The 14,066-nt window shown below is 40.4% G+C and overlaps 1 protein-coding gene across 2 annotated transcripts in view; it reads left to right on the top strand.

The window, feature by feature from the left end:
* Nucleotides 1-838: 838 nt before the first annotated feature.
* veph1 (ventricular zone expressed PH domain-containing 1) overlaps nt 839-14,066 on the top strand; it is a 93,852-nt gene continuing 80,624 nt past the window's right edge. The window contains exons 1-2 of one of the 2 annotated variants that reach the window (XM_086261118.1): nt 839-1,083; nt 13,376-13,930. In XM_086261118.1, coding sequence (XP_086117244.1) covers nt 13,793-13,930 — 138 coding nt within the window. In that variant the 5' untranslated portion in view covers nt 839-1,083; nt 13,376-13,792. Of the gene's footprint in view, nt 1,084-11,388; nt 11,603-13,375; nt 13,931-14,066 lie in introns of those variants that run through there. The other variant, XM_086261119.1, reaches the window with a different exon arrangement.

Here is a 14,066-nt window from a genome sequence, read left to right on the forward strand (position 1 = left end):
TTGTACAAACATGATAGAATATTGTACAAACAGGAAAAGTATCTTGTTAGAACAATAAACTTTTCACGTTAAACGTGATACACTTGTATTTTTCTTTTGCCTGGGTGGCAGCTCTACGCTTCCGTACTTTTCTTCCTTATTACATTTTTATATTATCAAAAACTAATGTAAACACCAGCATATACAATACAACCATCATCACACAACTAATAATAACCCACCTGTAATAACAGCAATAATATGCTGTAATATGTTTCAGTTGAAGTACAATTTGGCACTTAATTTCTAATCCGATATGGGCATTTCAGATTAGTTTTTATTGCTTGAAAGTGTTGAATTGTAGTTTAGTTTCTGTTATTTTCAGTCTCAATTTTAGTATTTACTTTTATTGTATGAATCAGAATCAGAATCAGAATCAGTACAGGTGTTACAAGATTTTATTTATTTATTTTTTTAGCCAAACTAACTGATGTGTCCTCTATATTTTTTATAGTTAGTTTTCCAAGTTCACTAAATAATTTTATTAGTTTTATTTTTTTCAAAAGTCTAGTTTTTATCTTTATTTTAGTTAACTGAAAAGATTTGTTCACATTTAGTTTTAGTGTTTAGTTTTAGTTAACTATAATAACCTTGGCCACGCCTGACGCTTGAAAACCATATGATTTATTTGTTTTGTTTTGTTTCGTTTTTGCATTATTTTATTTTAAAAATTTTTTTAAATGAACCATTGGGTTAACTAATCGTGTCACAAAAAGCGAGTCCTGTTTAAAGATCGCTTTAACCACTGAAGCTGAGTTTGAAATAATCTCCATATTTTTCCGAGGGCTTCTGAACGCAGCGTCCTCACCTGTCCCTCCCTCCATACACCTGTTGCTCCGCGCAATCCGATCGGCCGCAAGATGGCGCGCTTTCCCATGGTGACCGAGGAGGACGACAGTGAGGGTTGCTCTGAGAGAGGACCTGGATCTGCGCAGGGCTTTTTTTATTTGTGTTGCTATGTGAGGCTTTGGAGCGCGGTTTGAAGATACTGAGCGAGGATCCACATTCAGCGTCCGCGTGCTGTCGACGTGCTGCGTGGAGCAGGTAAGCTGTCCGAGTCCGTGGGTGTTTGGAAACGAAGCGGGCTGCTGGGAGGGGGGTTTCTTGTTGCATGCTCTCTGTCATAAGAGACGGGAATATGTCACCCACATTCCTTGATGTCGGGAAAGTTGACTGCACGAGTTGAAAGCAGTGGATGCACCACACACTTTCTGGTCGCCCACTAAGCCGACTTTTTTCCTGTCTTTACTGAGGATACCCCAGAATCCATGACGCCACAGATAAAGATAGCCTACTACTAAACCCGGGGGAGCGCGCAAGTGGATATGAGAGGTGTTTTCCTGGGCTGTCGCGCGTAAACACTCACAGTAATTCCGGGCTAAATGCGTGGTCATTTTGGGGGGAGGTAGTGTATCCTGGAAGGACGCGTGGCACCTCATCTTTTGAACATTTTGAAAATTTTTTGATGTCACAGAGTAGTCATCTGTGCCTCTCTGTTTCTCAGGGTAACATGCAAAGGAATGTGCTCCCGGAGCTTGAAAGGCAAGTTCAGTGGCATTACTCACATTTAGTCTGTGCATTTCTTCCCCTAATCCCGCGCTCAAATCCAGATCTATACTGTTGCTTCACTTGTATTTGTGTGAGAATACAGACGGTGTGTGTGTGTGTGTGTGTGTGTGTGTGTGTGTGTGTGTGTGTGTGTGTGTGTATGTGTGTGGTGGTGGGGACTCTTCAAGGTCACAGACTTCAGACAGATGTTGATGTCCCAGGAAGGAAGGAGATTATCGTTCACTGTATGAACTTGAAATAACCTCTTAGTATTTTTGTGCATAAGATTTCTAAAATAAAATAACGTGTATATAATAACAAAGAAATACATATTTGTATTTGTGTGATTTAGCATTTATTCATGACACTTATATTGCTTATTATTTAGAATTTAAGGTACACTTAAATCCGTTGGGCATCTTTCTTTGCCTTTAGACAACAATTCTGATGGCAAAAGAGCCAAACGGGACAGGCCAAAAAAAAAGAAAGAATTTAAGGTACACTCTTTTATTTTAAGTTCATGATGGCAGACCTTAGATTATTTGGAGTTATATTGCTCAACAGCTTTGCATTACCTTGGATATTTTTAGGAAACTAATTACAGAGTGCAAATTACGGGACAAAATTATTAGTCCTTGCTATGAAAAAGCTTTTTATTAGAAATTTTCCCAACTGTTTTTTTTTTACTAGAGCGAGTAATTTTAACATAGCATTTCTGAACATGATACAGTTCTTTAGAAAGAATCAATTATTTCAATTTGTGCAAAATAACAAATATGTCATTAAAAAAATATTTCTCCACCTGAAAACCCAACCTTTTCATTGAGCTACAGCACAAACCACTGCTGTACTATGATGTGCTTTAACTGTGTAATGCACAATGCCTGTATAATCTAATTAGAATTCAGGGTTAGCATGCTATTTGCACAAAGTATAAAAACTTTAGCGAGGGTTTGAGCTGTCACTGAGAAAGCATCATGCCAAAAACACAACACATCAATTTAGACTTGTGAGAAAAAGTTGTTGATGGTCACAAAGCAGGAGATGGCTATACAACATCACAGTTTCCAAAAGTGTCATCAAAAAAATTCAACGAGAGCCACGTCGTATACAACAAGCCTGTCAGAAATAGGAAGATTTCCAAGACTTTGGAAAGAAAACTTGTGAGAGATGTGTCTAAAGGCCACAGAACCACTGCCAGGGCATTAATGAATGACTTTTTCAGGAATTGTAGTCTCAAAGAAGAAAATCACTAGAACCCTGCAAAGGAGGGGGTACAGGCCAAGAAAAATTCCACTTCTTACTTATGTCAAAGACGACCTGGAGAAAGATTATGCTTACTGGAGACACATCCTTTGGTCAGATGAGATGAAACCACAGCTGTTTGGAGAAAGAAGGGAGAGCCGTACAATCCAGAGATCACCATCCCCGCGGTGAAGCACGGTGATGGGAGCAAAATGCTGTGAAGATGCTCCAGTGTATCTGAAACTGGGAATCTCATTAAGGTGGAAGGAATCATGAAGAAAGAAGGACGTGTGACAAACTCCAGCAGTCAGTAGCAAAACTGGATCTGAGTCATCCCTTTGTCTTCAGCACAACAACGAGCCAAAACATACGTCGCTCCTGCTGACCAAAGTTAACATAGCTCACTGGCCTGCACAAAGCCCTGACCTGAAGACCAAGATCCATGCCAGAAGACCATCAAATCTGGAGGAGCTGGAGAAATTTGCCAAACAAGAATAAACCGGGATTGCTGATTTTGTTTCTATGTGCAAAGTAAAATAATGTAAGTAAATAAAATAAGACTAGGTTGTTTGGAAAAGCTGATTTAAAAACATTTCCTTGCTCCTCATTTGTAAATCATACTGTAGGTGATTATATATGACAGTAAAAGCCAACTTTCATTGCTCATTTCTGCGATTCATTCTGCTCACTCAGGAAACAGGAAGCCTGGATAACATGCAGGATGCAGGTTATGAGAACACTTCCAAGTTTAGAAACACATTAAACAATCGCTTTCTAATAAGAATCACGTCCTGATGATGCTGTGAAAGCGTTCAGTCGGTACTCCTGAGTCAGGCCCGTACGCTGAATCCGGAGCACGCTTCCGCTCAGCTCGGAGCACGAGACCGAGTTCGGGCTGTGGAAGGCAGCGGGGAGTAATGAATAATGAATGGTCTTGAAAGTGTGCATGAGTGTTAGTTGGCTGAGTGTGGCGGTAATGCACATTTTCAACCAGCACTGCTCCCCCTCTGCTGTGGAAATCCTCTCAGCAGTTAAGAGTCTCGCAGCACAGCAGAGCCAAATCAGAGAAAAAAGAGAAGCCCCCAACCCAAACGTGCACTCTTTAGGGTGGATTCAGTGCTATTTGACACAGTTATGCCTGCAGAAAACATTTCGGGCTCACACGCACACACACACACACACACACACGACTACAAACACACAAAATGGAAGGAGGAATGAGCTCAACTCAGATTAGTCTATAGAGGCTCTTTGTTCTCTTTGATGTGTTCATTTTTTCAACCTGTCTAGAAGTTAGATTATTTTCACTTTCAGAATGTAGCACAGTGAGTCCTAAAATAAGTTTCTAGGCTGAAAATGAGAGTTTAAGTGATTACTCAAAAGCAGAAAACTAACTTTTAATCACAGATTATGTGTTTTTGGCATAATGTAGCAACAGCATGATGAGTATTACTAATATCCATTTATTTAATTATCAGAGGAGCCATTATTTTTTATAATTGTCAGCACAATCAATAAGTAGTGTAGTGGCCCATTTCGTCGAAATGTTAGAATCAATAAAAGGTATTTGTTACTATCAGTTGAGGTTTATTGTTTGAACTGTGTTATCTCAACTGCTCACTATGAGGCTAGAGAAACGAGTTTGTGAGGTCACGAACATAAACAAGATACACAAACAACAATATCTGAAATGATTATACTCAAAAAAAAATGTCTTGTACTTTTTAGACATGACACAATATTTTTTTGAAGTAAAATGCAAATGAAATGTATAAAAATCAAAGTTTTATTTGTTCAAATAATTAATCAGTAAGGAAAATATGCTTGGCATAAACTGAATGTACGCCAAAAAAGTACATTTCATTTGACCAGATTCCATCATATTGAATATTTACATTGCACTTATGTAACAAAATTAAATGGGAATTTACATGTAATCATTTTGGGTGTAAATATTTTTTTTTCCAGTGCATTATTGACATCAGTGACACACAGGATTGTTAGGTACAGGTTGTTTGTAGTTGGTTGTGCCACTTTCACCTTCAGAGCTATCTTAATTGGCCTAAAGAAGGTGCTGGAAACATTCGTCTTAGCTTTTGGTTCATATTGACATGATGATGACAGAAACCAAGACTCATTAGACCAGGCAGCACTTTTTCAGTCTGTAGTCTCAGTTTCCTGTTCTTAGTTGACAGCAGTGGCACTCGGGTGTGGTCTTCTGCTGTGTGTTCAGAGATGCTCTTCTGCACACCTTTGTTGTAACAAGTGGTTAATGGAATTACTGTCGCCTTCCTATCAGGCATTTTCATCCAGAGAACTCCTGCTCTCTGGGTGTTTCCTCTTTTTGAGACTATCTTAACCCTAAAGATGGTTGTGTGGGAAATTCCCATCAGATCAGCAGTTTCTGAAATACTCAGTGGCATGGTATGATGGTTATTTCAGCTGACATTATGATCAAGTGCTGATTAGATATATATTCCCTCCTCATTGCCACGGCCCCAGGACACAATCTACAATGACTCTGAAACCGTTGAGCTCACAGATCATCCTGCAGCCGCTGGGATTTCACTCACTCATACGTGGCACATAGATGAGTAGTTGTAGTGTGATGTCTGCGTGGTTCACAGACATCGAAGGGCACGTGGACAGCCACGGAGAGTGTCACATTCATACTCTGGTGACAAAATGTAGTTAATGTGGGTGTGGATTCAGACAATGGCATCCTCATAGATGTGTAAAGTATAACACCGCCTTTAAAGTAGATTGGTGCCAACGTGGGTAAATTGTGAAGGGCACATAAAGCAGAAATGATTTTATCTTTATCTGCTCTCCTTGCTTTAGTTGGTGTGACATCCATCAGTGTCACATTAAGTGTTCCTGTGGTCTCCTTTGTCTTATCACACCCATAGTGACCGCTCTCTGTAGGGATGGTAAGATATTCACTCCCGTGTTTTCCTCGCTCGCTCACTCTCTGTTTTTCTTTATCTTTTCTTTCATCAGGGTTTCACTGTAGCAGCTTTCTCCTGCTCATATCATACTGTAATTCCCAATCGTTGCTCCACAGCTGCGTAACTGCAGGACATAAATTATGGAGAACTTTCCCCTTTGTCCCACACAAGCACAAATGCACACACACACACACACACACACACACACACACACACACACACACACACACACAGATTCACATATAATACAATACCTCTACAGTAGGCTCCTCGGGGGTCTATCTTTCAAGTCTTAACTCAGTTCTCCGCGGCAGTGTGGACCTATTTCCACAGATGTCTTCGGGGAGCCTTCATCGTACTTATTCATTCAATCCAAGGCATCAGTTACATAACTGATTGGCCCAGTTATAGAACAGCTACTTAACTAACCAGACTTTAATCAAGTAATCAATATGGAAGGTGCAGTCTTTTACGGATACGGCAGAAGGATTTTTGAGGACAAAAAAAGCCGTATTCTCACCATTTAAAGTATAAAAAGTAAAAATGTAAATAAAACTGAGAATATAAAATGACTCCTTTTAACTGCTGGAGACTTGAGATGTTCAGATTTGCTGAATAGATATTTGTTTGCTTTAATTGTATAAATGAAATTCACCGTAGTCACTCGTTGGTTGAGCGGTCACTGGTCCAGCCAGACAGGAGTAGATTGCAGTAGATCACCAAAAGTGGCCACAGCCAGCACGGATTAAAGACTGCCCCCCCCCCTCCAAACACCCCATGCATCAGGTTGTATGAGTGTGGGCCACACACACATTCTTAGAACTGGATTTACATTTTCCACCACAACTTTTTGAGGGATAACATTTTTCTATGGCAGTTGTTCCACACTAACACAATTCACCCATTGACATAGTAGTTTTATTGTAAGCCAAAACAATAATAATTTTAGCAACCATGGCCAATTTTTTTAATATAAATTTGTATCTATTTATGTACATTTTGGTTATGCGAGTCCTCATTCTGTACCTTTGCACTGGAACTCATATCTGCATAAACAAATGATGACTGTGCACCTCCCGAGAAATGCATCTGTGTCGGGTCGACCCGGACCGCGACGACCTGAATGGCGTGGAAGGTTGTGGTGTAGGGTTCAAAAGAGTTTCCTGCTTGCTTCTTTATGTTGTAAATTAGGAGGTAGATTTTCCTTAGAAGTCTAAATCAAGCTTAAATTCAACGCATACCAATCAATAAAATACATTTCATTTGAATACATTTCATAGAAAAATAGTCTGTCTACACCTCTGAGGCTGTAGGCTCTGGGTTTTGCTGTATAAATAAAAATGTGTTCATTCAATGAGTTGGCCAAATTCGTCAGGATACGCTCTGAGTTACGAGGAGACCGTCAACAACCACCGTAAGCAGCAAACATTGACTTGTGCTTTGCAAATGAAGTAAACATGAACACGTACAACTCAATGTCGTTATTGAGATAGTTCAACTTTGGTTGACGAACCAAATCTTTCTTTCTTCCTCTTCATGAAGCTTCTGAATTCACGCTCAGCCTGATATGAATGCAGGGAATGCACAACGCAGGCTCTTTCTTCTATAGTCTCTTCTGTCTCCCCACAGCTCCTTTCTCAAGTCTTTTTGTGAGTGTGTGCGATGTCTTGCAGGCCGAGCAGGTGCACATTACACAGAAAGACAGGGCTGACTGAGCAGAGGGAGAGAGGAGGGAAAAGAGGGAGGGCTGGTCTGTCTTCATAGGCCATACAAAAGAGGCAGTGTTTTCTCTCCCCCTCGCAGTGTGCTGAATCAAGACAGTAGTGCCAGTGGTGGAGGCAAGGAAGAAGGAGAGGCCCATTGTCCTCACATAACCCCCTAACATTCGTATTGCCCTCCCCAAGCACGCACCCTCTGGTACCCCTCACCCAGTGGCACCCAGCTTGCCTTCAACATGTGGGTACCTGCTAGAGCGCTATTTCTTTGAATTTCCCTGGAATCATTTATCTTATCAGAACGGGTTTGGGGAAGACTGACAACACACCAACGACAAGACACTAGTTGTGTCTGTAAGCTTACAGACAGTGAGTTGTGTCTGTAAGCTTACAGACACAACTCACTGTGTGTTGTTAACTGTGGAACTGCAATTTGTGTTCTTCACATGTGCAGACGCATCTATTCCTGCACTGTAAACTTTTAGGGTGACGGTTAAGTGTGAGGTTAATAAATTTAAGGTAATGTAATGTCCTGTGAAAGAAATATGACTGTGTGTGTGTGTGTGTGTGTGTGTGTGTGTGTGTGTGTGTGTGTGTGTGTGTGTGTGCGTGCTCAAAGGCTGCATTCCTAAGCTTGTTGAGCCGTAGCTTGGTGATTAATAGTAACTAGCTGATTATTAAAGAACTGAAATTCCTGAGGCCCATTTTTTTTTCTCTGCTTGTACACACACACACACACACACACACACACACACACACACACACACACGCACACTGCTACTCAGTTACTCAGGCGGGCTGTGACATAGTAAGAGTAGGAAAGGATACATTACATAACACAGCATTTCACTAGTAAGGAGAGACAGAAGCATACGTATGCTGTATGTAAAGGTGAATGCAAGTGTTGGAAACATAATCCATCTCCAGCTTTCTCTCAGTCTGGGACTCGGTCTGGTGGCTCCTCCATTCCTCATTCTTTCCTCCCCTTGGTGTTCTTTGGTCGTTTCCATCTCTTTCCCATGCCTCTTTTCTTTTTCAGTCTTAGTTATTATTGGGGAAAGTAAGCTGACTCTGTTTTAAAGCTGGACTTATCCACCATTCATTTGTAAAAACTTGAATCCAAGATTTTGGCTACCTCCGTGTTTGGTTTCCAGATAGGGATACCAGAAATTTAGCAGTCGGTACCAACACTAGTAGTATTACATGATTCTTGACTCCCACTTTGATGCCTAAATGATCATCCCATATACTGACACATCAATGGGGTGGCAGATTATTTATTTAAAATGTTAACTTTACATTTTGTTGACCACACACAGACTGAAATGTTAGGATGGTTGCCGAGCAGGATGCTAACGTTACAGTGTCATTATGTTGGCACTATTTTAGCTATTTTAGCCCATGGAACAAAATTGATTTCACACCGGTAGTGCCAGCTGTCTCAAACAAAACGTTAAAGTGCATTTCAGAATACCATAAGAAGGATAACATTGTGAATGTTGTTACTGTGAACAGAAAATTGAATTCTGGGTGCTGGTCTTATAGCCAACTTATTAAATTTGTAGTATTTTCTCTCTCTTACTCTAAATAAAACACAATAACATAATTTTTATATCGTTTGTGAGTCAGTTATCATCCCCCAATCACCCCACCAGTATTTCCATAGCTGACTCTGCCTTTCATATCGATGAGTTGGAGCAGAGCTAATGCTAGACTACAACACTTGCAGCCGTATGCCGCCCCCTTGCCTGCTGTTGTGTTTCCACAATTATGATGCCAAATGGCACTGTAGAAATCATTTCTGGTAACATCCGTAAACCAGATGTAAAGATTGAAGATTTGACTGAGGAACCTGCATGCCCAAACCGTAGTGAGCGCTAGCTACACATTAAAGTTTGTTTGATGAAACATCTTTCTCCACGTTGGACATTAGTTACAAAATAACTGCGATGTTGTATTAAATACAACATCAAGTTAGCAATGCAAACACAAAAACAGTTAAGAAATTGTTAACTGAGTTCATAATTTAAGTGATGAGTCATTTAATTTTCTCACTAAAACTGTGTTTTGTTTTTTTTATTCGCAAACTGAATAATCATCCCCTACTGGCCATTAAAAGGAATGCAGGAATGCTGTTCAGATGCACAGCTTACATTCACCTATTATATACAGTTTGTGCTAGATACACATGATATTGCAGTATAATTCAGTTTCTACAGCTCTGAATGATCATCATGTCTTTAAAACACAAAACATTTTAGTCCAAATGAAGCTACAATTTATTTATTATGACTGGTGTATTAGACCATAACCCACTGAGCAAAAACTTACCGAAAAGACCTCTAAGCAATGTTGACATTTGGTATGTCTTTGAACTGTAGGAGGAAACCTGAGTACTCACACAAGCCCAAGGAAAACATGCAAATCCACACAGAAAGCCTACAACCAACCAACCGGGGGGGTTTATACCTTCTTTCTCAGATGCCCTAATTTGTAGCCACATGTATACAAATAGCACAAGCACATTTGTTAAATATTAGTCTTTCCAATACGCTGCAAAGAGGACTCTTCAGCTTTCACTTTTTGAACAAATTTATATGTGAAGTGGCATATTTTTAAAGGCTTTGACTAGCTGACCAGATTTAGCCCAGAAAATGTCATCCATTGATGTCTGGTGCTTGGTGGGATTAGTTTTGAATGGCTGTACACACTCCCAGGAAAGTGTGTATGTCATACAGTACATCCTTATCAAAAAGTTAAGAAATACACAGTGTACAGGAGTATATGTTCGCAGTGTAAATAACAACACACTCATACTGTATTTTTGGGAACTCCTTGCACAGAGAGAGCTTGTGATTATTCACCTTCACAGCTGTGTGTTGGCCTGTCTTTGTGTGACAGATAAACCTCTTTGCTCTGTGTTTATGGCTGTTTTGGTGTTTCGGTCCCAAAGCCACAGCTCGGACCAGTAAGAATTCCCGATGTGGTATCCTGGCAATGGTTGGGTTTCCATGGCCGTCGCTGGCTTGGCAGGACAGATAACGGCCTCCCAAGTGGTCAGCTTTGTGCGTTCCTTTTGGTCTGGCTTGGGCTCGCTCCAGTGTGGCTTTCAGTGAAACGGTGCGAGGATGAGACGATGTCTGATTGTAGAGGGAAGCTGGTGCAGGAAGCAGAAAATGACACAGATACATATGTTTAGCTGCTCGTCCTCTCAAAGGAGGCAGAGTTCTGCTGTGAGCAAAGTCATCGTGATCACAGGCAGCAGACACGCCGGGTGGCTGCTTCAGAAAGAAGGCGTGCGCGAATACTTCAAACCGCCCAGAAAGCAGCGACAACGGCGAGAACAGCAGCGCGTTTACGTGTTTAGATTTCTGTATAGAAAATAAGGAGCGCTAAGCCAGTGATATGTCACACTTTTAGAAGCAGTCTCAGTGAGTGTGCATATGTGTGCGTGTGCATATGTAATCCTTTGCCCTTCCGGCGTCGCTCCGGTGTGAATGATTTAATGTTTAATTGAAGCTGACAAGAGTAACAGTAATGCAAGTAAATGGTTAACATGCTACTTTTCAGTTACCACAACTTTGAACTCCATTCATAACACCAGGACACTGTGTATTCTGTTCGACTCATTACCTTTATTTACTTTACCAATCATTATAATACATTATTTGTGCTATAGTGTAGAGTATAACAGTTAGAGTTGCACCAGATATGCAACATATTATTATCATGTTTTAACTTACTCATGCCGCTGAAAAGAGGGCAGAGATACAGTCTGCCAAAGCTCTCCTCTGCAGCACACATCCTGACTTTACTCGTCCTTTTAAACTGGATTTTGCTGGGGGTCAGCGGTGCTGGTGCTGCGTTGCTGCAGGACGATAAGCGTGCTGTGGATCACCCAGTTTTTACACAAAAAAAAATGTTTTGTGTACACCGATCATAAACCTCTTGTTTTTTTTACTCCAAATACTCCATCCAGATTCGTGAGGTGGTCGCTCCTTGTGCAGGATTTTCAAGAAAGACAGAGAGAATGTGATGGCAGACGCGCTCTCTTGGTCTTTTGGAAGATGTCGGTGTTATGGCTGTTATTGCATTTCTTGCAGTTTAGTAAGTTATTTCTTTTTTTTAATTCTTTGTGTACCGGTGTGACGCCTCTAGCTTTGAGGATCTTTGAGTGTACCTGCGGGTCAACATCTGGCCATTTTAAAAGCCCTGGTTCCATCCTCGACCGGTAAACCTCTGTGAAAATGCGTGTTTCTTGTTTAGAGACCTTTGCAGCTCTTTGCAAACGATTAACCCACATGTTGTTTATGTCAGTGAAGCAGAGGGCGTGAACTGCATTTATCTTTTGCACAGTTTTCTTCTGCTTTGCTTATTTTAGGGTGTTAGGCTTACCACGTGCCTTTCATTCAGTTTTGTTTTCATTTATGTAAATACAATAGATAAAGATTAAAACTTTTATTTGCCATTTGTACATATGAGCTAGGTCTGAGTGCATAGCGCTTAGAGTCAGAGTCAAATAAATACACACACAGATAAACAATGTGCATTTAGAGGTGAAGTCAGGTTTCTTTTTTAAACAGACAAAGATGAAGAAAAAAAATGTCAAGTAATTTCAAGTGTAGAACAATAGTTCCTTTATTGCACTTAAATGACTGTGGAAAAGATATATATTGAAAAATATTTGACTTTGTGTGTATTTTAGTTATTCCTTATTTCGGTTTTAGTCAGACTGTGATGGGAAAAAAGTGGAAGTGTGTGTGTTTGTGTTTGTTGTTCTGGCCTTGGTTCACCCTGGAGTAATTTGCTCTCAGATATTGGTATGCATTAATAAATAACGGGCTTTAACTGAGAACTTGTGGTTAGACTCTGATTTGGGCAGCGGGCCAGGGACTCCCTTTTAACTTTTGTGCTATGCTCCCTGCTATCATTTTCTAAATATGTGCGATATGATTAAATGCTGTCTGACTAAGATTTCGATGTAAGATTATTTATTTACTATAACTTAGCGATGCCAACACACAGGTCTCTGGAGTGGAGCACATGCTTTTACCTTCAGTCCCACATTCACATGCTGCCCCAGCAACTTTTCTCCAAATGAGAGGCATGTTGTAGAGTAGAAGTGCACTATATAAGAACCAGTCCATTTACCAGAGACAGGCAGAATGGTGAATTTCAGTCTGTAGTTTTCTACATCTCACACAGGTGAGCTTTCACACACAGTTGCATCTCTAGCACAGTGGCCATTTTGAGGTTCAAAGCTCTGTCACAGCTGTATGGACATTTTTACTGCACCGTTGTGTTGTTATGGGACTTGGGGCCATAAATACACAAGCTAGTTAAAGGACTACGCCCACTGCCCCCAACTGAACCCTCTACACTGGGAATCCTGCGCTTTAACTGTAATAAAATGGTTAGGAACAGGATTCAACTGGTTGGACTATTAGGTCCTTTTAAAAGAAAACGCAATTAACCTGCAGCTAACTAATGCACATCTTATTTGTTTAATCGGTACGACAAACAGAATGTGAAATTCATCTGAACCTTTTTGTTTCCAGGATTTAGACTAAGCTAAAATAAGCAGTATTTTTAACAGATAAGAGTTGTATCAATCTTCATGTCTATGTCTTGCAATGAAATTTTGTTTCTTATGCACGACTACTCCTTTAATTGAGATGTTTTGGAGAGCAAAAATCACATGCAAAATTAAATATCCGATGCTCGACAGTATCTCTGACTTGCTCCGAATTAATTTTCCCAGCTTTTCAAATGATCTCTTCCTGGAAGACGATTTTGTGTGCAAAATGACGATCCCAGCATTTCCTTCTCTTTAGTTAATTTAATCCTTCACTCTCTCTTTTTTTGTCCTTTCTCCTTCAGGACTCAGCTGCAGAAGGACTGCCCTGTCTCCATGGTAACAGGCCTCAGGCAGACCCAGAAAAATGTTGGGCCAAACCCGTCAAACTTACCTGATTCTGGACTGCGCCGGAGAGGATTTTAACAAAAATTATAAAACTATCAAGTCCTAATATGATGCATTCGATATTTCTTTCTGTATAAAAGTGTGTGCCTGAAAATCTTCATATATTTCAGCTTTATTGCATTTTAGAAAGACTTGCTTTCTCCCATCCCTGGCAGAAAAGAGTCTTCTATTTAAATATCTTTCTAAAACCAGGAGGTGAAGGAAAAGTTGCTATGGTATTCAAGACATTATGTCAGCGACTTTCTCAGTTAAGTGATCTTAAACTGTGCGGAGGCCGTCCCAGGCTCGTCTCAAGGTCCTAAACCAGGACAAGGATGCACCAGCTGTTTAGCCAAGTGCTCGGCCAGAGGGATCTGTCCAGAGCAGGTGATCTGTTCTCTCTGGAGGACGCAGACATTGAAGACTGTCTGTCTCAAGCTCTGGACCAGATTAAGGCAATCTCCTGCTCACCGGTAAGTTGATGTGTTTAGATCAGTGCAACCAACACACACAGTTGGTATTTATTCAAAAATTACAAAGCAGATGCCATTAATTATTTATGCCCTTATGCATAATTCATTGCTTTTGTCCTTACTTTATCATTGTATT

Source organism: Aulonocara sp. 'chitande type north' Nkhata Bay, linkage group LG14 (genome assembly GCF_057382095.1).
Source record: "Aulonocara sp. 'chitande type north' Nkhata Bay isolate Kocher_YH1m ecotype deep benthic linkage group LG14, A_spYH_male_GT1.1, whole genome shotgun sequence".
Taxonomy (NCBI): Eukaryota; Metazoa; Chordata; class Actinopteri; order Cichliformes; family Cichlidae; genus Aulonocara; species Aulonocara sp. 'chitande type north' Nkhata Bay.